Raw genomic sequence first — 24504 nt, forward strand, 5'->3', positions numbered from 1 at the left:
ATCTGCCCGGCCGGAGATGAACGTCGGACAGCGCTAGGCACCAGGCGCCGCTCACAAAGGGGAGCGGTGCGGTCCATCCCGGGCACTGGGGAAAGAAAAAACCGCCCCGGGGCCCAATCCGCTCAGCAGCCACAATGGCGTCTTTCACGGGGCGTCCGGGGGCGCCGCTGAGGCTGCTGCGGGGAGGGGACGGCGGTCTCCCCCGGGCTCGAGCGGAGCCTCGGGCGCTGCCGACCCCGCGCGCCCTGCAGGGCCGTGCGCTCGGCTGGGGGCGCTCCCGCTGGCGGCGTTGGGTCGGGGATCGGGGCGCTGGGAGGCTCTCGGCGGGGCGGGTTCGCGGGCGCGGAGCTCGGCGCCGGGGAAGAAAGGGACGCGCGCGGTTCGGCCGAGGAGGGAGGGGGGAAGGAGGGCGGGAGGAGCGCGGCTGCAAAGCGGCCGCCGGGGAGGCTGGCGCGCGAGCTGCGGGCGGGCGGGCGGCGCTGGCACAGGCTCCGAGAGCCGCGGTCTCTCGGCTCCGAGAGCCGGAACCGGGCCCCCAGATCCGGAAGCCCGGCCCCAGCGCGCCGGCTCCCGGCCGCCCCGGCCGCGCCCGCTCCTGCTGCCCGCTCCGCCCCACTCGCGCCCGCTCCCTCTCGAAGAGAAACGCCAGGGAGCAGCGGGAGCAGCCCCGGAGGAGGCGGCGGCCGCTGCCCCGCCGCGGATCTGAGCGGCTCCCGAGCCGCCGCGGCGGGCTGTGTGTGTGCGAGTGTGCCGCGCTCTCGCCCCATGCCTGGCACATGCGTAAAAGCGAGTTGCGCCCAAAGTCCCAGCCATACCCTCCTTAGCAAATAATAACAAACCCAAACCGTCAGATCTTACCTGAAACATTGAAGCACAAAGTCTCTCTCCAAGTCCCCTTTTCCTTTTCCTCTCCCCCCTTTTCCGATTTCTCTCCCAGCGATCTGCTCGGCTCGCCACACCAGAGAGAAATGCAATAGCTTGGCTAAGGTAGACAGAACAAAATACAGAGAAGAGTTGCTCCAGGGCTTTGAAACCCCTCAAGGCAAGGATCAGGATACAATTAGCTCATGCCTGTACCTCCAGTCTAAATCAATCTCCAAAATAAAACTTAAATCAAATTAACTGTTCACAGGGCAGACAATTGATCTCCTTCAAAAATAAAGCTCTACATAGACGTATAGATAAATATACATATAGGAAATTTTTTTCCAGATTTTTTTTGGTGGAAAAACAGTCTTATTCCAGCCTCCAACTTGCTTTTTACCCTCCTCTTGCACAGAAAAGCTGATTTTAATCGTTGTGATTAGTTTTGATGTAACGTTTCCGCGGGCGATTTCTGCAAATGGATGGAGTGTTTCTTTGCCAAAAGAGGGAAAAGCAGCAGATGATGATAATTATAAGGATTGTTGGTTGTTTCTTTTTATTTGTGTTTAGGGCTCTCTCTTCACTTTCTCAAGTTGACCTGACATTGCTGTTACACTAAGGTCGTGCAACTTGTTGATGAGGATCACCGCCCTGTCTGATCAAAGGATAGGTGATAATTTGGCAATAGAGCAGCACATTTTTTGGTTCCTTTGGCGACATAATGTCCCAAATGACGTGGATAAAAATAAGCACATGCAGTCTGCTTTGCCCCAATCAAGTCTGAATCAGTGCCTGGGGGTGATACACAAACTCATTTCAAATGTTCAACCATGCAGAATTGCAAAAAGATTGAAGGAGTTACACCGCATTTTTTTTTTTTTAATAGCAAAATTAAAAGAAAACAAAACCTACACTAGGTGTAGCCAAGGACCTACCATTTAGGTTTATTTGATCACCCTTGTAAACATACTTCCCCAGGCTCCCTTCTCTTTGCTTCCCTCCACCTGGTGTCTTTTATGGGGTGCGGGGTGCGGGGGTGGGGGGGGTTGGTTTGCAAATAATTCCATTATTTGCTCAACAGAGCTAAAGAGACTCTAACATAAACACATTTCCCCAGATTGCTACTCTAGTTCTGACCTCCCCCACTGACCATCACTTCTCCTTCCTCTCTAGGTCTTTGTTCAAAGAGATTGTGCCTGAGCCAGTCCTTATCTTAATTCTTTTTAGTTAAAGTGGAATATTTGGTTGTAACTCAAGGGTCACCTCCCATTAGTGTTATATCCATGCAGGATACTTTTTGAAATGGCTTTTTTTTTTTTTTTTTTTTTTTCTTTTGAGCACTTCACAGTTCATTAATTCAAAGACTTTGCTGACATTTCTTATGAAAAAGACCAGGCTGTAAGGCCAAGGATACTAAAAAAAGAAAGGGGGGAAAAAACCCTAAATAGAACCAGATAGGTCCTGTGAATACCTGCAATTGGCAGCATTTCACAGGAAGTATTTTTTAACCATCATTTTACCTTGAAGGTAAGCAACTACTGCAGTACCAGCAGAAAAGGAAAGGGCCAAGCTTTTAAAAAAAACTGTTGGTCCAATCAGTTCTATTATGACATGAGATTAATGTCATCACGACAAAAAGGGATGTTCATAGATTTTTCTTTTAAACATAAGTTCATATGACATAGGCATCTGCTTTGAGTATATCTATATCCTATAAAAAGAAAAATAGAGGGGCTTACAAGACAAAACAAAATTATGTTGTTCTTTGCACATACTCTTTCAGTCTCCCCCCAACATTCACACAAGGTAGATGTATTCTCTGATCTGCAATAATATTTTTACAATGTCTACAAAACCCTAAATTCAATTTAAAAAACTTTGTTCTTGCCCCCCAAATGGCACTAAATATTATCATAGGAGATATAAGAAGAAAAGAGACCATAGAAAAAACATTCCTCAATTCATTGATATGACTTAATACATTAAAGGTATGACCTAAAGTGACTCTTAATCTAAGTCTGGAGAACTGTGTGTCATTATCCTGCATGTGAAAGCTGGGAAGACCCTTTGGGGGGAAGGCATCTGGTCCTTCCCGTCCTTTTCCAGATGAGGAGAGAAAGCAGCTTGCCCAGGGTCACAAGCCAGCCACTGACAGGGCCAAGCCTAGGCAGCTAGAGACAGGACAAAAGAAAGGTGAGTGGTGTCCCCCACTGAAGGCACTCACCTTGGGAAACTTCCCAGCCTTCTAAATTCTGCTGGTGTGGCTTAAAATGAGTTCCACTGGTTTTTAAAGGCATGAAAACAATGATAGGATATTTTGATTTGAAACCAGGAGTTTGGCAGAAAAAAAGTTTAGCACTAGGACCTTTGAGGAAGAGCAATTGAGATGTTCTTTAAGGGGCGCAGGTCACACAGCCCCTTCTACTATTAACGTGGGGACAGCTCATTTGGTTGGTTCGTCGTCATCGAACCCTCAAATCACAAGATTGCACAGAAATCTTGGCTTTGTCCAGGGATAGCCCTGCGGTACAGTCTTGGTGGCAATTTGACAAGATGTGGACATTAGTTGCTGAGATGAAATGTGAAATTGAAGAGCCCCTTCACTGAAGCAGCCACACACTAAGATCACAGTTGAAATTTCCATTGCGCTTTCCATCAGGGCGCAGAAAGAAGCCTCAGCTCTTGGGCTCAGCCTGGATAGGTACGGATATCCCCGGCCACTTTTTGTGGCTTTACTCCCTTCATGTCAGTAAATGACGATATTTCCATCATTGCTCCAGTGGGATCCTCCTATAACTCTACCAACAGGCTTTTTAACACAGGAAGCTAATTATGTTGTTTTATTTCATCTTGGAGCTGGGTTTTGGTAGGAAATCACCTGTTTTTTATCAGCCAACCTGAAACTTCCCCATAACACTGTGGAATGTGCACATTTTCCTGGAGTTAAATAGAAGCATTAACAAGCTCAAACAGAATGGTCTGTGATTCCTGGAGGTTTGGCCCTGGCCACCATCTGTTTATAATTAACCTCTGGAAAATAGATGTGTTTTTTTGTATCACTGTCCATGTTAAAGTCTATGTATCTCACTTTCCCAAAAGGTAGATCTTCTTCTTCTTCTTCTTCTGCTTCTTCTTCTTCTTTTTTTGGCTGTGCCTGTGGCATGTGGAAGTTCCCAGGCCAGGGATGGAACCCACGCCACAACAGCAACCTGAGCTGCTGCAGCGACACTGCTGGATCCTTAACCCGCTGCACCACAAGGGAACTCCAAAAGGTAGCTCTTCTAACAGTGGTGGATCTGCTGATGGGCATCAGTTTCATCTTATCCATAATTCTGAGTAGAACCAGATACCAAGTCCTTGTACTGAGGCCCTTAAATCAGTTTGGTGTTTTATCAAAGTTTATCGCTTATAATCTCATAATATGAAGCAACGCAGAAGGCAAATGCAGAAATAAAACTTAAGCATGGTGGAATACCCTGACCACCATTGAAATAGTCGTATTTGATAGAGAAATGCATTTGTTGGCAAGGAAGTCACTGTGTGAAGAAAGAATTGGGAGCATGGATATTTCTTACAGCATTTCAAATTCCTTGCTGGACATTCATGTCCTTTATTTCAAATAAATAATTGCAAATAGATTTTATGCCTCTAATTGAGTTACAGTCATAGCTCTGCAACATTCGGCACCACCTGATCCTTAGTTTCTTTGGGCATAAAATAAGAATGAACATTCCCAACTGGAAGCCTTGTTCTGAGGTCAAATGGGATAATATGTGGAAAGTATTTGGAATTGTGCCTCATTCTTAATAAATGATAGCAAGTGTGATCATTGGGGTTTGTAGCAGTTGTTGAATAAATAACATGTTCCATAGTGAAGTATTACTGTTTAAGTTAGTAGCCCACAAGGACATTTAAGCAATGGGAGATTCCCAATTTATTGCAATTTCTGTGGCTGATCTTTTTAAAGAATGCTAAATTTCATTTTATTATTTCATCTAGAAATCATGCAGACACCTCACTTTTTCATGTAAAATAATGGGAGAAATGAGGTTTTTCTCCATGGTAAATTAGGAATGAAATATCATATATTGATAGTGCTGTTCATGAGGTAAGATTTTTTTGTTCCTTTGAGGATCCTTGATTTTGACAAGACTGTCTCACACATGGAAAACAATTAATTAAACATTTTGTATAATTGTTTGCCTAAGAAATGGGACTCAACTAGAATTCTGCCATGAACATCTTTCTTTCTAATTATTTGCTTTTTGCCTTTCAGAAGTTACAGAATCGGTACAAACAAGTGCTTTAAAAACAAAATTTGAAAAAAGAAAATACAATTTGGAAAATCAGAGAGGTAAACTTCAGGGCTGATCCACATCTTTAACAAATCGTCTAATCAATCAATCACAGTGTTATTACCCAATTTTCTCCATTCTCCAATTTATGTATATTCTTCTTTCCCAAGCTTTAGAACATAAGATATTCATACTGTTCCATAGTCTGTCCATTTCAAAAGCTAAGTAGCGGTTCTTTTAAGGAGAGCTTTTTAATGATAGACATTTTATTAAATATTTTGCTCTATTTCATATTTCAGTGCCTCGTAGTAAACTAGCTGGCATTAAAAGGTACCTCTGTTTGCAGGGTGATATGTCTCATACACAGTTCATCCGGTAGAGAACCGCTTAGCTTTGCTTCACTGTTATTCTGTCTGAACCAAGACTGTTCATGAGAAACCCTATAATACAATTGAGGCCCCTCGGGGGCACCATATACATTTATGTAAGTTATCCCTTCGTGCATCTTTTGGGTGTCAGAACCTCTCCGCTTTGCTAACCATAATGAGTCTGCCTTAAGCATATTACTAACTTTAAAACACTAATGATACAGATGTCATATTTCAATTTTTTAAAAACCTTTCCCTGCTCCACCCTTGAAAAAGACCCTATAAAACATATCCAATGGGGTCATCCTATGATTAAAAATACAGCATTTATTTAAAAACAATCGTGAATACGATTTTAGTTAAAAAACAAGCCAACCCAAGGACAACAACAAAATTTGGTCAAAAAATAATCATTGGGAGTTCCCATTGTGGCACAGAAGGTTAATGCTTTGGCTTGTCTCTGTGGTGCTGGGTTAGGGATCCAGCATTGCCGCAGCTGTGGTGTAGGTGGCAGGTGTGGCTAGGGTTCAGTCGCTGGCCCGGGAACTTCCATATGTCGTGAGTGCAGCTGAAAAAGGAAATAATAAAATAGAATAGAATAATAATAAAATAAGAAACAAACATATCAAGTTGTGGTAAGAGCCACTATAAACCAATTGCTGTGGGAAGCAAGACTCTGTGTGGTCTCTTTAAAGTTATCGAAAAAAAAAAAAAAGGTAAAGTTATGAAGAGAGAAAAGCAGTTTCTCAAGTTTTATTGAGTATAAGCCTGACTAGTTAAAGTTGGCACTGGAAGAAGGTGGGGAGCAAATCAAAAAATCTATGGGCTCTTAAATGACTTCGACATTATTCTTAATAATATCATTAATGATAGTAGTGATAAGAAACAATTATGAACGATGATAGGGAACGTCAATTGTGTAAAGACCATCTGGCTATGAGAGTCAGACATGAAATTCTAAAATCCTCAATCTGTCCCTCTAAGGTTGGTTTGTAGATAATGGATATCTTAATTTTTAAAAAAGAAAAAAATGTGTATCCATTGTACCAAATGTACAGCAGCTCCTGCTGAGAAAACAAAGCCTGTGTGTCTATTTTCTTTCCTAATTGTTGATGTCCCTCACAAAACAAAGCCTCTGTGAAAGAGCTCATAAGACAATGATAGTAAGTCATCAGTCTTTTGTGTTATTTGCTTCTGAAGATTTTTGTAACTTTTTTTTTTATTAAAGTATAGTGGATTTACAATGCTGTGCCAGTTTGCTTCTGAAGATTTTTGATCAGTAAAGCATTCTGATCATCTCTGACACCTTATCTCCCCAAAATGAGGCGGGCAGGGGGTTGCAAGAATTTCCCCAGGTTTTTACCCACAGTAAAAAGTCTACTGCTTGGGGGGTGGAGCAGGAGGGGCTAAATCTTTGCTCTGTAACAAATATTTTATTTATTTATTTATTTTTTAGGACCGTACCCACAGCACATGGAGGTTCCCAGGCTAGGGGTCTAATCGGAGTTGTAGTCATATTCATTTCTGCTGCGCCACGACAGGAACTCCCAAATATGTAATTTAAAACATCTTTGGCGTTCCCATCGTGGCTCAGTGGTTAATGAATCTGACTAAGAACCATGAGGTTGCGAGTTTGATCCCTGGCCTTGCTCAGTGGGTTAAGGATCTGGTGTTGCCATGAGCTGTGGTGTAGGTTGCAGACACGGCTTGGATCCTGCATTGCTGTGGCTGTGGTGTAGGCCAGTGGCTACAGCTCCGATTGGACCCCTAGCCTGGGAACCTCCATGTGCCACAGGTGTGTCCCTAGAAAAAGGCAAAAAGACAAAAAAAGATATATATATATATATGTATATATACACACATACATACATACATACTATATATATATAAATGAAACATCTTTATGTGGGAACAAAAAAGAGGAAGCCTCTTCAGAACCTGGAACATGGTCAGTGTTAGTAGATCTGTCATTTTCGTTTTACTTAGTACACCTCGGGTTTAGCTATTTCCAATTTTTTTGATGCTCTCTCATGTCGAAATTTCGTGGGGATCAAAAGACAAATAGTGTCTAATTTCACTTCCATGGAGTAGTCCAATTTGGAGATAGGAAGTAGATTGATTAGTAGTTACTAGAAGCGGGGGAAGAGGATGGAATGTGGTTATCGTTCAATGGATAGAGAAAAAGCTCTGGAGACAGTATGGTGCGAGTTATACAGCAAATGAATGCACTTCACGCTCCTTCACTGTGTACTTAAAAATGATTAAAATGGTAACTTACCTATATTTTACCACCACTACCTCAGCAAAAAAGAAAAAGCTGTACTAATACCTCTTTTAAAATGTATTGGGTGTGGGGGTAGGGAGTACAATAGGGTAAAACAAAATGAAACAAAACAATGCATCCAGTTCTCAAAGTTTGTTACAATTTTTTTCTTTTTTTTTTTTTCTTTTTTTTTGCAAATTAGTGTGCCCAACATGCAGTGAGGCCAAACAATGCTGAAATGTTGGAGTTGGGACAGAGGATGGTTTATTGCAGGGCCGTACAAGGAGAATGGGTGGCTCATGCCTCCCGAACCCCAAACTCCCCAAAGGGTTTCAGCAAAGCGTTTTAAAGGCAAGGTGAGGGAGGAACCTGATTGGTTGTTGCAAACCTCTTGGTGTAAGAATCCTTTGTTCTTGGAGCTGTCCAGGTAGGTCAAATCCCTAAATAGACAAATGTTATTGCCTGTTCTGTGACTTTTTCTCTCTCTATGAGTGGAAAAGTGTTATACCCTTAAAGGTCAGAGCCTTGAGAATGGGCTATCCTGTATATTTCAGGCTATAGGCAACATTTTAAACTGGAAAAAAAAAAAAAAAAAAGCAACAGAATACAAAGGTTAAAGTAAAAGAAACAGATCTAATATGGATGGAGTCAGATTTATTCTCTCCTGTTACAATTTTCTTCTTAGTCTCCTTTACATCCATAACACATAGCAAATAAGTTATATCTGAGGGTGACTATTTTCCCAGAGGTGGGACAGAAAACCCAAACACTCTTTATTGGCCACAGCATCACAGTAAAGATCCATCTCAGGTGTGAGCTCAGACCACTTCACCATTCTGAACCCAGCTCAGCTAAATGCCCACACTCCTTACACATTGCTTCTCGGTGTTATGAAAACTTGGATATTCTGAGTTAGATCAAATCGCTGGAAGTTGCTGAGTTGTTCCAGGTTTTTTCCCTTCAGTAAATCTTACTTAAAGAATTCTGGGGGGAGATGGGAAGCACTCAATCTTTGGTCTGCAGCAAAAACAAAATTTAAAACTTACCCTTTTTCAAGAAAAATGTTATTGGGGTATAGCTGATTTATAATGTTGCATTAGTTTCAGGTGTATAGTAAAGTGAATCAGATAGATAGATAGATAGATAGATAGATAGATATCATAGATAGATAGATAGATAGATAGATAGATAGATAGATAGATAGATAGATAGATAGATAGATTTCCTTATAGGTTATTACATAATATTGAGTAGATTTCCCTGTGCAGTAGGTCTTTTTAGTTATCTATGTTATGTATAGTAGAGTGTACATGTTAACCCCATCCCCCTAATTTACCCCCCCCCAGTTTCCCCATTGGTAAACCGTAGGTAGTAAAGAGAAATATCAAAGAGAAAGCATCTGTGTCGGGACCCTTGGAATTATGTGGGCAAAACAGCCTGCTGGGAGTTCCCATCCTGGCGCAGCAGAAACAAATCCAATTAGGATCCATGAGGATGAGGTTCGATCCCTAGCCTCACTCAGTGGGTTAAGGATACGGCATTGCTGTGAGCTGTGGTGTAGGTCACAGACGAAGCTCAGATCCTATGTTGCTGTGGCTGTGGCTGTGGTCAGCAGCTGTAGCTCCAATTCAACCCCTACTCTGAGAACGTCCATATGCTGTAGGTACAGCCCTAAAAAGCAAAACAAACACACACACACAAACCCAAAAAAACAGGCTGCTGTTTGGCAGTATTTTAGATGTACCTTATATGTTTGTCATTCTGTAGACATGGCCTTGAACCTAAAAATGCAAAATTGCAACTAGCTGCAAATTACTGAAATAATTAACTAAACTGAATCGTTTGCCTCATGTTATGAATATAACACGAGTTGAGAGAATCAAAGAACTGGATGCCTTGTTTTTAGAATTCATGAAACCGAAAATCCATGTTTTTACTTTTTAACTTCTCTTGGGGCTTGGGTTGGGTTGGATCAACCACACAGAGCCACAGCCTTAGTTTTCTTGCTTAATTCCCTGTGGCCATTAGATGCTTGGATCTGTCTATTCAGCTTAAACACCCACTTCCTTAGGCCTTATAGTAGTTTGTTATAGTTTTATTGGTGCCCTTTCATTTCCCAGAAATGGATTTTTTGGTTCTGGAAACAATAGCAAGAGAAACTTTTAGATTTTAAAGAGAAAGAACACAGCTTTGTCCTGCTTCCTTCATTTCCTATAGGAGTGTCACTCACTGGTTTTTTAAATCTATCCAAGCTAAAAGCTGGCCTTCATTGCGGTTCATCTTTCACTCTTTCCTGTGGTTTCTCTGTAAGGAATGTTGGTGCTGATGACAGAGAGGCCCATCACAATCACATGTAGAGAAGTGCCTTTTTAAGATATCAGTATTCATTTAACTTGTCCTCTCAGCATTGTATCTTGAGTCTCCCAGAAGCAAAAAGGAGACACTTGAACAGAATAAAAGGCTATTCCTTGTGTTTGATCCAGAAAGAATTAAAACTATGGTAGAGATGTAGGAATTTTTTTTTCTTTTCAGGGCCATACCTGTGGCATTTGCAAGTTCCCAGGCTAGCTATCAAATCCAAGCTGCTGCTGCCAGCCTATGCCACAGCCACAGCAAAGATCCAAGCTATGTGTGTGACCTACAGCACAGGTCATGGCAATGCTGGATCCCTGACCCACTGACCAAGGCCAGGGGTCAAACCCACATCCTCATGGATACTAGTCAGGTTCTTAACCTACTGAACCACAACAGGGAACTCCAAGAAAAAAAATTAAATTGATAATAAATACATTAAGGGATGGACCTAACTCAAGCAGCCCACATCGATGCAGGTTTATGGGAGTAGGATTGGGGTTGGGTGGTGGAGAATGAATAAACCTATTTTTCTCTTCCCTTCTTTGGGCTCTTAGAAGTCACAAGTTCTCACTGCCATTCCCTGGATAACTAAAAGGAATAAATTAGACTTTAATGTTAACTTGCCATTTTTTTTTTCCCAAAGCATCTTGAGGCAGATTTGAATCTATATTTTAATCTAAAATAAATTTAGCCTAAGAGCTAGTTAGCTCTACCACTATCCTGCCTAGACCCTTCAAGACTTTCCTTTTTTCTACCTTTCCTCATTCAGACTGGGCAATGGGAAGTTCTATTTGTGCAATTAACCAGACACTGTCACCCCCATTATTCCCTTTGTTCCTCAACAACTGGGAGTGTTATCCCAGTTGTGCTGAAGAAGAAGAAGAAGAAAGAGGGATTCACTCTGAGTCGGGTAGCAAGAGGAAGAGGAAGAGCCTTCTTCTGACTCAAGACCAGTGTTTTGTCACGAGATAAGAACTCAAATTTGCCTTAGTCATAACCAGGCGTTTTGCTCTCAATTTTATATTTTCTGTACTCATCTTTGGCTTCTTAGACCCAAAGCAGGCTCTTGTAGGAACCAAATGTAAACCAAAATAGCAAATGAGCTTTTCAAATAATTCATTCTATACAAGGATATTTGGCAAATAAAACAAGAGGAAAGGTCTACACATAGGCTAACCTCCTAGTTCGAATGGTGAAATAGGAAAGTGACTTCTTCCTCCTCTCCTTCCTCCTCCTTCTTTCTTGGTCTCTTTTCTATGAAGACTTTGACTTATAGTTTCTCTTCAGTCACCCCCCTTGCAAGGTCTCCTGAGATTCTGTGATGATCTCTCTATGGACAGAGCCTGCTTTCTGGGAGGAGCCCCCATGCTCTGATGCACTGGTGGGTTGCTAGACAAACCCACAACGGAGGTACATCAACCAAGGTGCAGTGGGCTTTGAAAACCTCGGTAAGACCTTCCTCTCCTGGTCCTGAGTGGGGAAGGGGTGACTTTACCCTGAATGAAGGGTAACTGTGAATGGGGATCCTTTGTCATGTCCACATCTTCATGTTTTGCAACAAGAAAGGAGACAGGCAGGCAAGTGGCAGAAAATATCTCCCCATATTCTTTTACTGATAAATACCCCTGCAACACTGTGCTGGGTCATAATCCTTGTAACTTAACTTAGCTCACAGGGTCCAACTTGGAGATGCCTGGAGGCCAAATGTACGTAGATAGGACTTGAGATGGTAGAGCCTAAATTCTCCATTCCTTGGATACCCCATTCATTGCTTCTCCTCATTTTTTTTTTTTAAAACTTGCATCACATATTTCTTCTCATTCTCAGTGCCTCCCCTGGTCCTCTGTGGGTGACAAATCAAGGGAAAGGTGTTTTCTAACCAAAGAAAGTTCTGGAGGAACATCTTCATAGCCGAATTAGCAGGCACTTAATTCCAGAGAACCTTGACTGTGGATGTTCCCTAATTTGGAAACCCAGATGGGAGTGCTGACAGTGCCTCCCCCAGGCAAGTTGTGCACACAAAACAGCCACCATCCAAAGGAAACCATGCCTCTTTCTCTTTGTAATTACTTAATCCAACTTCAGCTTCAGCGAAACTTGAACCTTTTCTAAGACAGAAGCCCGCACTCCCCCTGCCAGTTATACATCACGCATCAAAATCACAGAGCACTTTTGCAGAGGTCCAACTCTAACACTTTAAAGTTGTAAGATTCTTCCCACTTTCTTTTCTCTACCCATGCTGTGTCTCTACAGGCAGTATCACATGAATTATGGGTAGAGATCTGCACATTTCCTTTTGAAGAAGGAAAAGGAAATTGCTCCTGCAAGTGAAAACAAATTCTGCTATTTTTTGAATGAACCTAAGATGTCCTAAATGGAATTGGACCCTGATCTGGACAGTCAGGTACCTTGCCTCTGGCAGAGAACATCCTGTAATACACGGGGCAAGGGACTGGGGAGCCCCTCATGCACAAAGCCAACTGAAGCATATTCTATGAAGAGGGAGCATCTCTTCCAAGCCCCATGATGGCCTAATAGCCTAGAGCATCAGAATTGATTACCCTTGGCTCACTTAATTCCAAATGTCTTTGGTAGTCAATGAAAGGCCTAGCTGAGGTGGAATTCTAAACTCTACATCCATAGCTGTAGTAGGAGTTATTTGGATAGAAACCAAAGAAGTTTCAAAAAAAAGTATGGGAGTTCTGGTTGTGACTCAGCGGGTTTAGAACCCAACATAGTGTCCATGAGGATGCAGGTTCAACCCCTGGCCTTGCTCAGGGGGTGTTGCTGTGGCTGTGGTGTAGGCAGCTGCAACTTCGGTTTGACCCCTGGCCTGGGAACTTCCATATGCAGCAGGCACAACCCTAAAAAAAAAAAGAAAAAAGATTAAAAAAAAAAAAAGAGTATTATGCCAAGCTACCAGCTCCTAATATTGAAAACTAGCCAATTAACCTCTATCCCTGCAGCCTTCATGTTAAGAAGGGTGGCCGCCCCCTTCACACTCAGGAAAGGTGCAGCCACAGGACAGAGGCAGAGACCTTCCTCCTCCTACGCTTTCTGAGGACATAGACAATCTGGGTGATAGAAGGGGCCTAATTCTCAGGAGGCTCTGAATCAACAGGCACATCTCTTCAATGTTTTCCCCCTGCTCTTGGAGTAAAGACCAAATTCTCTCAAGGCCTTGCTTGATCTGGCGCATCTCCCTCTGCACCCACACGAGGCTTCTCTCTCTCAATTCTGAGCTGTGCCTAATACTCTGGGTCTCTTTTAGCTCCTCCCACTCAGCTCTTGGCCCCAGGATCTTTGCATGGGAGGCACCTCCCATACATAGAATGCTCTTTCCCTCCTGTTCATCCTTCAGCTCAAGTATTTCCTGAAAGAAGCCTTCTTCCCCCTCAGAACGAGCTCAGTTCTAAAGTTTGATCTTACCTTCTTACCTAAACTTAGGCTGTTTTCAAACTGGAAGCACTCACAGTTCACTGGCCTTTTTCTTTAGAGTACGAGTCAGTTTGCAATTATGTGTTTGTTTATTATTTGATTATCATCTGCTCCCATAACATACGACCTATATCTGCCTTTTCTCACCAGTGTCTTCAGGGCCTAACATAATGCTTGGCACAGTTAGTGCCCAATAGACACTTGTTAATGAATGAGCAAATGAATGTAAAGGAAAGAACATGTTAGAAAAATAGCTGAAAGGGAAAAGACCAAGATTGTTAACAGATAGGTAAGGGGAGGAATAAATGCCCTTGGGATTTGGTAATTTTATGGGTTTGGCATTAGTGCTTTTTGTCATAGGGTCATGAGGCCTTGTAGAGCCTTTCCTAAAATCTAAGATCCCTATCCACACAAAATTGAGAGCAATGACTCAATCAGGTGTTTATACCCCAAGGATCATAGCAACATTATTCACCATAGCCAAAAGGTAGAAACAAACCAAATGTCCACTGATGGATGAACAGGTACACAGAATGTATTCTGTACATACAATGGAATATTATTCAGTCTTGAAAAGGAAGAGAATTCTGCACATGCTATGACATGGATGAACCTTGAAGATATTACGCTGAGATAAACTGGAAACAGAAGGATAAATATTGTATGCTTCCACTTACATGAAGGATCTAGAATTGTTAGCTTCATAGAGATGGAAAGTTAAACAATGCTTTCCAGGGGTTCAATGGGGAGGAAGTAATAGGGAGTCAATATTTTAGGAGTATGGAATTTCAGTTTGGAAATGAAAAAGTTCCAGAGATGGATGATGGTGATGGTTGCAAGGCAATATGAATGTACTTCATACCGTGAAACTGTACACTTAGAAATGGTTAAAACTGTAAATTTTATGTATATATATCTTACTATATTTAAAGCAAAGAAAAGCAAGAAAGCAAAAAGCAAGGAAATGCTGAACACACATACACCCCCCCCAAGATTCCCTCAAGTTCAGAGTCCATTTGTTTAAAATGAAAGCCCATTGTAACTATATAATTCTGTTTAAAACACACCTGTTTATTACCCTTCATTTTGTATTTTCTGTTTTTAAAATGTCCAGTTCTTCCTCTCTGCCTGTATGTCATGTGGTGGGACAGGACTAGCAGTCACGTGGTATGGGCATCCTTTCCACTTTCCTGCAGAGGAAACTTCTCCTCTGATGGTGAGAATACGGCACCTCCACAATAAAATATTAGTCCTGAAGTTTGATCCCATTTAAACTCTCACATATACATTGTTTTCAACATAGAAACATCTCTAGGAGAAATCAATACACACCCATTTTCATTCTTCCTCTGAATTCATAAGTTTATTTCACTCTCAGATCCAATCTATTATATATCTGTAAAGATAAATTAAAATCCAAGAGACAATTAGAGGGTTTAAAATCAAATCTAGACTTTTCTTAAGATTATGCTCAAAAGAGTATGGCTAGTATCTTAATCTCTAACACTGTAACAACTGAAAAATGCCCCTCTCAAAGGTGGATAAAAACCTCTTGAGAATTTACAGGATCCCAGCCCTGGAAAGGCTTGTCCAGCAAATTGGCATGTGATGGTGAAAAGCTGTGCCCCAAACTGTTATCTAAGGACATTTTAAAAATTGTGTTTAGTTAACATACAGTATTATATTCATTTCCTATGGGTATATGACATCCCTGTGACTAATTTATTCCTCATCACACATGAGCATCACTGGTCTATCTTGCCACCTTAGAGGAGGAACCTTTAGAGAACTCAGCTAAGTCCGTATCTTTGTCTAAATATTTGGTACTGAACTATCTGTGAGAGGCAAGGAGAAGACTTTGAAGTTGCCTTTGATATGTGTTTCTTTTCCTTTTCTTTTCTTTTCTTTTCTTTTTTTTTTTTTTTTTGGTCTTTTTGTCTTTTCTAGGGTAGCAACCACGGCATATGGAGGTTCCCAGGCTAGGGGTCTAATCTTATCAGAGCTGTAGTCACAGGCCTACGCCAGAGCCACAGCAACACCAAATCCGAGCCACATCTGCAACCTAGACCATAGCTCATGGCAATGCTGGATCCTTAACCCACTGAGCGAGACTAGGGATCGAACCCTCAACCTCATGGTTCCTAGTCAGATCCGTTAACCACTGAGCCATGATGGGGAATCCAATATGTGTTTTTTATTCAAGGGGAATCATAAACAATCCCAATTGTGGAGTATGTGGAGAAACAGAAGCCCTCATGCATTGCTCCTGGGAATGTAAAGAGGTGCAGCCACTTTGGAAAAAAGTCTGGCAGATTTTCAAAATATTAAACATGGAATTACTATATGACCTAGCCATCTCACTCCAAGAGAAGTGAAAACATACACCCACACACGAAACTTGTACACAAATATTCAGAGCAGCATTATTCTTAATAGCCAAAGTGTAGAAGCAACCCAAATGTCTGTCAGTGGATGAACAGATGAACGTAGTGTGTGGTATCTGCACAATGGAATATTATTTGGCAGCAGGCAAGAATGACATACTGATATGTGCTAAAATGTAGCTGAACCTTGAAATCTAAGTGAAAGAAGCCAGGTGCAAAAGATCATATATTATTCTCCATTTATGTGAAACGTCCAGAATAGGTGAACCATCCATTGACAGAAAAGTAGTTTTGTGGCAGCCAGGGTGTGGGTGCTGGTGAGAAGAGGAAGAACTGCTGATGGATTTGACTTTTCTTTTGGGGATAATAAAAATATTCTGGAGTTAGGTAGTGGTGCTGGTTACAAATATTGTGAATGTACTAAAGGCCTATGCTGAATTATATGGTATGTAAATTACATGTCAATCAAGTTGTTTAAAAGCGGGGGGTGGGTGGGGGGGAGGGTACTGCGTCTTAGACATGAGGTATTTGGACAAGCAGAAGGGAGGGCAGAGCCACGGGAACACAGGCCATTAGATCCAAGCAGGGGAGCTTCGTTTTGAGGATTGTAGGAGGGGGTGGCGCGCAAAAGCGCGGCATTTAAGATCACGTGCAGTAGTTCCAAGTTAACCTTACAGGCAGTCTGAGGCCTCCCTGGGGTGGTTGGAAGGGCAGAGAGGAACGAATTTTCCAGATGCATCAGGATGTAGCCTGGCCTAGAGTGAGCAGGTGAAAAAATCGGAGGCAGGAGAACGAAAGTAGCTTCTGACAAAAGAGGAGGCGCCTTTGTGGGTGTCTGTGTGCAGACTTTGCCCGGGTCCAGGGTGAAAGCTTTAGTCTGTGAAGCACCATGGGGGTCAGTGCTGGGCCCCTCGGTGGCCAGAGTGTGGGGTTCGGGCACCTGCTGGGCGCTGTGGACGCGAGCGGCTCAGCCTGGGGGGGCTGCGGGGTGAATGTGTACAGAGCCCGCAGCCGCCCTCACAGTCCATCTTGCTTTGTGTGAAAACTGTCCTTGAGGAAGGAAGATCCTCATTTTCAGTACAGAACAAACACAAATACGATATTTCATATCTTCTCTGCCATTTTCACCCTTCCCTGTAATTGGAAACTCTCGCCCCCAGTCTTACCTGTAGGATTCTGTCTTCAAATGTCGACTTCTCTTCCTCCCCTTGCTAAACCCTCCCTGTCTGGTTTTTTTTTCTCCCCTCCTTCACATTTTTCACGATCTTTGATTTTATTCGTCAGTTCTTTTGATTAGCGATGGTAAGAGAGTCGGGGGGAAAAACGGGGTGGGGAGGATTCTTCTGTTTCATTAGTTTCTGATAAAGTGTGTGGTTCTGAGAGGCTGCTTTCATAAATCTACACACTTTTCTGTTCAGCAGTCTCCAATTTACCTCTTTTTCAGACTCTGCTTTTGCGCTTAGAGGCAAGGAGACCTTGAGCACCTCTACCCGGGTGTCTTAACTCCCCTCCAGCTGATTCTGAACGTTGGGTTTCTCTTTGCCCTTCAGCTTGCTATTAACCATCTTCTTCTTATTCCTGGATTTTGCCCTTTTCCCTCAAGTTCACCATTACAGCCTCTCTCTTGGGAGTCACCCTCAATTATCACATCAAACCTGGCTCTGGTGGTGATCCAGCTGCCTGCTGCACCTAGAAGGTGTGTAAGACCAGAAGCCTCTCTCCTCTTCCAGCCCACACCCACACAGGTCACATTAAGGAGTCCTTCATAGGGCATCAGTATATTGCCTCCCTAGTACCACCTAGAACGTTTCCTAAGAAAAACCCCCAGAGAACCTTTGTTTTAATTATTATTATTTGTTTTAACATCCCAAGTTATTGTTTAGTGATTAGGTATGCACATATTTCAATAAAATTTAAAAGAATCTTTCGGGGAGTTCCCGTCGTGGCGCAGTGGTTAACGAATTCGACTAGGAACCATGAGGTTGCGGGTTCGGTCCCTGCCCTTGCTCAGTGGGTTAATGATCCGGCGTTGCCATGAGCTGTGGTGTAGGTTGCAGTCGCGGCTCGGATCCCACGTTGCTGTGGCTCTGGCGTAGGCCAGTAGCTACAGCTCCGATTAGACCCCTAGCCTGGGAACCTCCATATGCCGCGGGAGCGGCCCAAAGAAATAGCAAAAAGACAAAAAAAAAAAAAAAAAAAAAAAAAGAATCTTTCGGATGATTGGGCTCTGAAACCTAAAGACTTTGGGAGGCATAACATTTTCCCCGATGAGACACATGCATCTTGGGATTTGTTTTGTTTTCATTTTTGGTTGCCCTGTAGCGTATAGAGCTCCTGGACCAGGGATCAGATCTGAGCCACAGTCCAGACCTAAGGTGAAGCTGCAGCAATGTTGGATCCTTAACCCACTGTGCTGGGCTGGGGCGCCAACCTGTGTCCAGTGCTCCTAAAATACAGCCAATCCCACTGCACCACAGCAGAAGCTCTGCACCTTGGGATTTTGAGATTGGAGAAAGGGTGAAGGGGCTCCAGGGTGCTTGTTCTTGGGTAGCAAAAGTCATTAGTAGTTTGCTACCTTGGGCTTCCAGGACAGTCGTCTTCATTCTGTGGGGATCCCTCCCCTCCCATCTTCCCCTTTCTCTCTTCCTCCCTCCCTCTTTCCTTCCTTTGGTTTCCCTTCTTGACACAGTTGCCCCTAATTTCCTTTCAACTGGAAATGAAAGTGTCTTCATCATTCTTAGGCTTTTTTTCCCTTTGCTTCCCTCTCTGTGGTCCAGGCTCACTGCATCCAGACTTTCCTCATTCTTCTAGTCATCCAAGTTAAGCTGAAAAATCAACCTCTGCATGTGACTCTGAGCTTTTTCAAAGGGTGTTCCCTCTGGAAATGCTTGTCACTACTTCATGGTCCAGTAGAATAGCTTAGCCTCAAACCAGCCTGAAGTTTTCTTTCTATCTTTCAGTCTATTCCAAGTGTATACAAAGTATTGAGGACTTTCTTGGAGATCTTAGGGCCTGAGAACATCCTAGAGATCTGGAACTGACCAAGTGAGTCCAGTGAATAATCTATTGCAGTTGTGAACGTGACCTTCCCTGTTCCTAGACCCTGGATTCAACTGAATGTCACTGCTCCTGGGACTAGACATGACCTCAGAACACCTGACGCTGAGCAATCTTCTCTAAACCATCTCCCATCCTGGATTTCTGAGAATATTGCTGTTCATCTCATCTCCTTCCTTCATTCTTCCACGGATTCATTCTTATAGTCAGTCTACAAATACCTGGAGAAAGGCCCGTGAGGCGTATGACTCTTAGACATGAATTATAATCTTAGGATGTTGCTTATTCTAAATCGTACTCTTACATTAGGGACCCGAGGACTCCTAGAAAAGGAACAATCATGAATTTAGGCTGAATATAATTTCTTTACCATCAAATAACAATGGTTCTGTTTATATGTCTCTTATTAAAATTAGCCCTCCAGGAGTGGCATGTAGAAGTTTCCATGGCCGGGGATCAAACCCATGCCACAGCAGTGATAACACCGAATCCTTAACCTGCTGAGCCAAGAGGGAACTCCTTTAATGCAATCTTGATTAGAGACAGTATTATAAGGAAGCATTGATAAGGCCCTTTTTCCAGGAGATGGTTTCTTATTAAACAGTTTTTCCTCTGAGGGATGTACATGGGCTCTTAATTTGCTTCTAGGCCTTTTCTACTGTGAACTTTGGCCAGTCTTTCAAGCTTATCGGTGAGAATGCATTCCAGGAATCCCGTACACCCACACCTTCTAGGTGAGGAGGAAGGCAAGCAGCCCTGGGGGGCTGTCTTGACCAAGCTCCACCCCTCAAGGCTCTTTCTTTACTATCCAGCTGTACAGGAGGGTGAGTCTCCTGTCCCAGGGGGGCCTCCTCCTGACAACAAAAGAAAGTTTCCAGCCCTTTCCAAGTCTCATACTCTGACTCCTAGCATTGGAATCACTCTTCTTTTTTTTTTGGTCTTTTTAGGGCCGCACCTGCAGCACTTGGGAGTTCCCAGGTTAAGGGTCAAATCAGAGCTACAGCTGCTGGCATACACCACAGCCACAGCAACCTGGGATCCGAGCCATGTCTGTCACCTACCTACACCACAGTTCATGGCAATGCCAGATCTGGATCCTTAACCTGCTGAGCAAGGCCAGGGATTGAACCTGCATCCTCATGGATACTAGTTGGGTTCGTTACCACTGAGCCACAATGGGAACTCCTGGAATCACTCTTTTGGATTGTGAAGGGGCTTCTGTTTGTGACTTTCAGGAGAAACCAGAACTTTTCCACATTGACTCCGTCACAAAGCATTACAGTCTGCTTCATAGGATCCAAGGCGACATCAATTTTAAAACATATTTTTTGTCCTGCACACACAAAAAGAATGTAGCTAATTAAACTATGACAGATCGTTGATTGTAAGACCAACCTGTTAAAAAAAGTGCATCTTAGAATCAATAAAATATGTAGCACAGTTGTTGCATGGTACACATCAGGATGCTTGGGTTTGAACTCAGTTCTGTTATTTAATATTTGACCTTGGGCAAGGAACTTAACTTCTCTGTGCCTCAGTTTCTCATCTGCTGGGATGGTAATAATAGTATTTACTTGAGAGGATAGTTGAGGATTAAATAAGTGATTTATTTAAGTGCTCATAAAGCATTTAACATAGTACCTTGGGGGTATAGTACGGGCTCTATAAATGTCAACAACTTTTAGCCGATGCTAGTAAAAAAGGTGGTTAATAGCTAATGTTATGAGTATTTATTATGTTCAGGGTGTGGGGCCAACTAATTCATCTTGATTTGTCTTTTTTTTTTTCCTTTTTAGGGCCACACATGCAGCATATGAAAGCTCCCAGGCTAGGGGTCGAATTGGAGCTGTAGCTGCTGGCCTGCACCACAGCCATAGATAGCAACATAGGATCTGAGCCGCATCTACCACCTACACCACAGGTCATCGCAACACAGGATTCTCAACCCACTGAGTGAGGCCAGGGATTGAACCCATGTACTCATGGATACTAGTTGGGTTCATTACCACTGAGCCATGATGGGAACTCCTATATTAATTTGTAATCATCACAGTAACTCAAGGAAGAAGGTGCCACAATTATTCCTGCTTGTCAGAGGAAAAGTTACAAGGTCTATGCATCTTAATAAACTCTGTGAAACTCCTCTTTTTTTTTTTTTAACATTTTAACATACAATTTTTATTTCCTTCCCATCCCCCCCCCCTTTTTAAACGGCACCGACAGCAAATGGAAGTTCTGAGCTGCAGCTGTGACCTACACTGCAGTTGTGGCAATGCCAGGTCCTTTAACCCACAGCACCGGGCCAGGAATGGATTGAACTCTTGCTTTGCAGTAACCCAAACAGCCGCAGTTGGATTCTTAACGCACTGTGCCACAGTAGGAATTCCACATTTCCCTCTTAATCAGAATCAGATTTACTATGACACTAATGAAGCTCAGGCTCAAGACACAGTTACACAGATTCCCTCTTAAGACCTACAGGCCATATTGAAGAATTTACAGAATGCTGTGAGTGGGCAGAGAGGAGTGTAACTCTTCCAGTGCCTGCAGAAAACATCACATTTGAGATGGGCCTGGAGAGAGAGATAGGAGTTTGGCAGGATGGAAAGGGCAGTGGAAACCTGTCTAGGTGGAGGGAGTGACATGTGTTCAGGGCTGCAGGGAGCAGAAGGGCTTGGATCAGAGGCTAAGGCAGTGGAATACATGGGAGATGTAAGTATGACAGACTTAAAAAAGGACTAACATTGTATAAGTTTCCTCTTGCCGCTGTAACAAATTCCCACAAACTTAGTGGTTTAAAGTAACACAAATTTATTATTTTAAAGTTCTAAAGGTCAGAAATCTAAACTCAAGGTGTTAGCAGGGCTGTGCAACTGGGCAGAAACCTGTTCCTTGCCTTCTATAGCTTCTAGGGGTCACCTGCATTCCTTGGCTTGTGGTCCCTTCCTCGTAAGCCTCCAGTCCATGCTTCCATTGTCCTGTCCACTACTACTTACTCTGGAATGCCTGCCTTCCTGTTATAAGGACATTGTCATTATATTCAGCCAACTTGGTTAATCCATTTTTCCCATAGCAAGATTATTAATTTAATCACACCTACATTATCCCTTTCCAGTAAGATAACATAGTCGGTTTCCAGAGCTAGAACTTAGACATCTTGGGAGGGTGGCATTATTCATCTTATTCCCTTAGGATAAAAATTTGTGTTTAAGAAATAGGTGGAAGAGGAGAGAAGGGAATTAGAGAGGCCAACTAAAAGACTGTTGGAGTTCCCTGGTGGCCCAGCAGGTAAAGCATCTAGCATTGTCAGTGTTGTGGCTTGGGTCATCGCTCTGGCACAAGTTCGATCCCTGACCAGGGAACTTCTGCATGCCATGGGCGTGGTCCAAAAAAAAAAAAAAAAGACTATTATTTCAGATGAGGGATACTCAGATCATGGACTAAGACAGTGGCAGTGGGCAGAGAGAGGTGACATCTGACCAGAGATGTTGGAAGGTAGATGTATCCTCAGAGCTTCATTCTGAGCATTTGTTCTTCTAACAAGTTCCCAGGTGATGGCCATGGGGCTGGCTCTTGAATCCACATTGAGTCGGATGCTCCAAGGAACATCAACATTCAAGAGTGGCGTGAGAAGAAACCCAAAAGGCTAAGCCCATGGATTCTGAGAAGGAGGAAGAGTCTCAAGAGAAGATGGTGTCTTGAAGTCTGCAGGTGAGGAGACAATTCTAAGGAGGTTGTGGTTGAGAGAGGAAAAAAAAGATGCGGAAAACTGCCAGTGGTTTGGGCCCTCCTTCATTGGAGGCAGTTTTGGTGAGGTTGTGGGAACACAAAGCCTTTACCATGCTTCTCCACCTCCTCTGAATAAACTCTGGGCAGCTATATTTATCCAGATGTGTGGGGCCAGGTGTGCAGAGATGGGCAGAGGTGGGGGGCCACTCCCTTTCAACTCCAGCAGCATGATGTATGATGGGCACTTGGCCATAGGGTCACAGTTTATGGGCCTGTTTCCTCTGGGGGCACTGCTGTCTCCAACATGAGAGCTTATTTTAGGATACTCAGAGTATTTATTTGCAAAGATACACAACACCAAACAGCTGGAGATCATGGGGTTTCAACAATATTCTGCAACTGTACCAGCAGCTCCAAGAGGCCCAGCCTAGTTCACGGAAGGGAGGCGCTCAAGGGAAAAGACTGATGTCCAACTGCTTTCTTCTTTATTTATTTCCTTCTTCCAAAGGTTCTCTATCATGTATAATTTTTTCCCCTTGGTGTTGTATTTTATGTTATCTTTTCTCCCCCCGAGTGTGAGAAATAGACAATTTTCTTTGTTTAAAGTGTACATGGACCTAAAATTATGGGATTATAATTCAGTAGTAGATGCCATGCATTTAAGACTGCCCTCACTATTACTGACTTATTCTGATACTCTCTATTTTGATGTGTTTCTATCTCTCTCAGGAGTCACCTGCTCTTTTCTGTTTTCTTTTGCGGCATATGAAGTTCCTGGGCCAGGGATCAGATTTGAGCTACAGTTGTGACCTAAGCCACAGCTATGGCGGCAACCCTGGATCCTTAGCCCACTGTACTGGGGCTGGGGATCGAATGTGCATCCCAGTGCTCCCAAGATGATCCCCTTGTGCCACAGTCACCTACTCTTTTTTTTTTTTTCAATTTTTTAAATTATTTACTTATTTTAGGGCCACACCCACGGCATGTGGAAATTCCCAGGCTAGGGGTCAAATTAGACCTGCAGCTGCCAGCCTACACCACAGCTTACCACAACACTGGATCCTTCACCCACTGATTGAGGCTGGGGATCGAACTCGAGTCCTCATAGATATTTCTCAGGTTTGTTAACCACTGAGCCACAACAGGAACTCCAGCCACCTACTCTTTTAAAAGTGCAATGTTGCACATTTGTTTAGGCTTGAATTGGCTAACTCTTTAAATTAGCTAACTTAGAGTTCCCATCATGGCTCAGTGGTTAACGAACCCAACTAGTACCCATGAGGATGTTGGTTTGATCCCTGGCCTTGCTCAGTGGGTTAAGGATCTGGTGTTGCCATGTTCTGCAGTGGATGTAGGTCTCAGATGCGGCTCAGATCTGGCGCTGTGGCTGTGGTGCAGGCTCGCAGCTAAAGCTCCAGTTTGACCCCCTAGCCTGGGAACCTCCATATACTGCAGGTGCAGCCCTAAAAACACAAAAGACAAAAAAAAAAAATTAGCTAACTCTTTCACTTCTGTATTATGACTCCACCAGTGGTGACCTCCACTAAGCAGAAAGCAGATATCCACCATACTCTGGTAAGGACTTGTACAGGAAAATACTATAAGGAAAGAAAGAAAATAGCCCTGGAAACCAGTAGGTTCTCTGTATTCCCACTGACAAAATAGCGACCATGTAAAAATGGATTTTCAGAGTTCTCTGGAGTCTCAGCTGGTTAAGAATGTGGCCTTGTCACTGCTGTGGCTCATGTGGC

The 24504-nt window shown here is 43.1% G+C and overlaps 1 protein-coding gene and 1 long non-coding RNA gene across 3 annotated transcripts in view; one reads left to right on the top strand and one right to left on the bottom strand.

Annotated features, from left to right (window-relative positions):
* Nucleotides 1–1794, bottom strand: part of KCTD1 (potassium channel tetramerization domain containing 1) — a 189676-nt gene extending 187882 nt beyond the window's left edge. Inside the window, exon 1 of the mRNA XM_005653406.3 lies at nt 859–1794. Coding sequence (XP_005653463.1) covers nt 859–867 — 9 coding nt within the window. The 5' untranslated portion in view covers nt 868–1794. The remainder of the gene's footprint in view (nt 1–858) is intronic.
* The window catches only part of LOC100514905, a 30393-nt gene that overhangs the window by 1657 nt on the left and 4232 nt on the right, over nt 1–24504 (top strand). The window contains exons 2-3 of one of the 2 annotated variants that reach the window (XR_002345073.1): nt 5141–5218; nt 22569–22735. This is a non-coding gene — a long non-coding RNA (uncharacterized LOC100514905). The remainder of the gene's footprint in view (nt 1–5140; nt 5219–22568; nt 22736–24504) is intronic. The other variant, XR_002345072.1, reaches the window with a different exon arrangement.

This window comes from Sus scrofa, chromosome 6 (genome assembly GCF_000003025.6).
Source record: "Sus scrofa isolate TJ Tabasco breed Duroc chromosome 6, Sscrofa11.1, whole genome shotgun sequence".
NCBI classification, from domain to species: Eukaryota; Metazoa; Chordata; class Mammalia; order Artiodactyla; family Suidae; genus Sus; species Sus scrofa.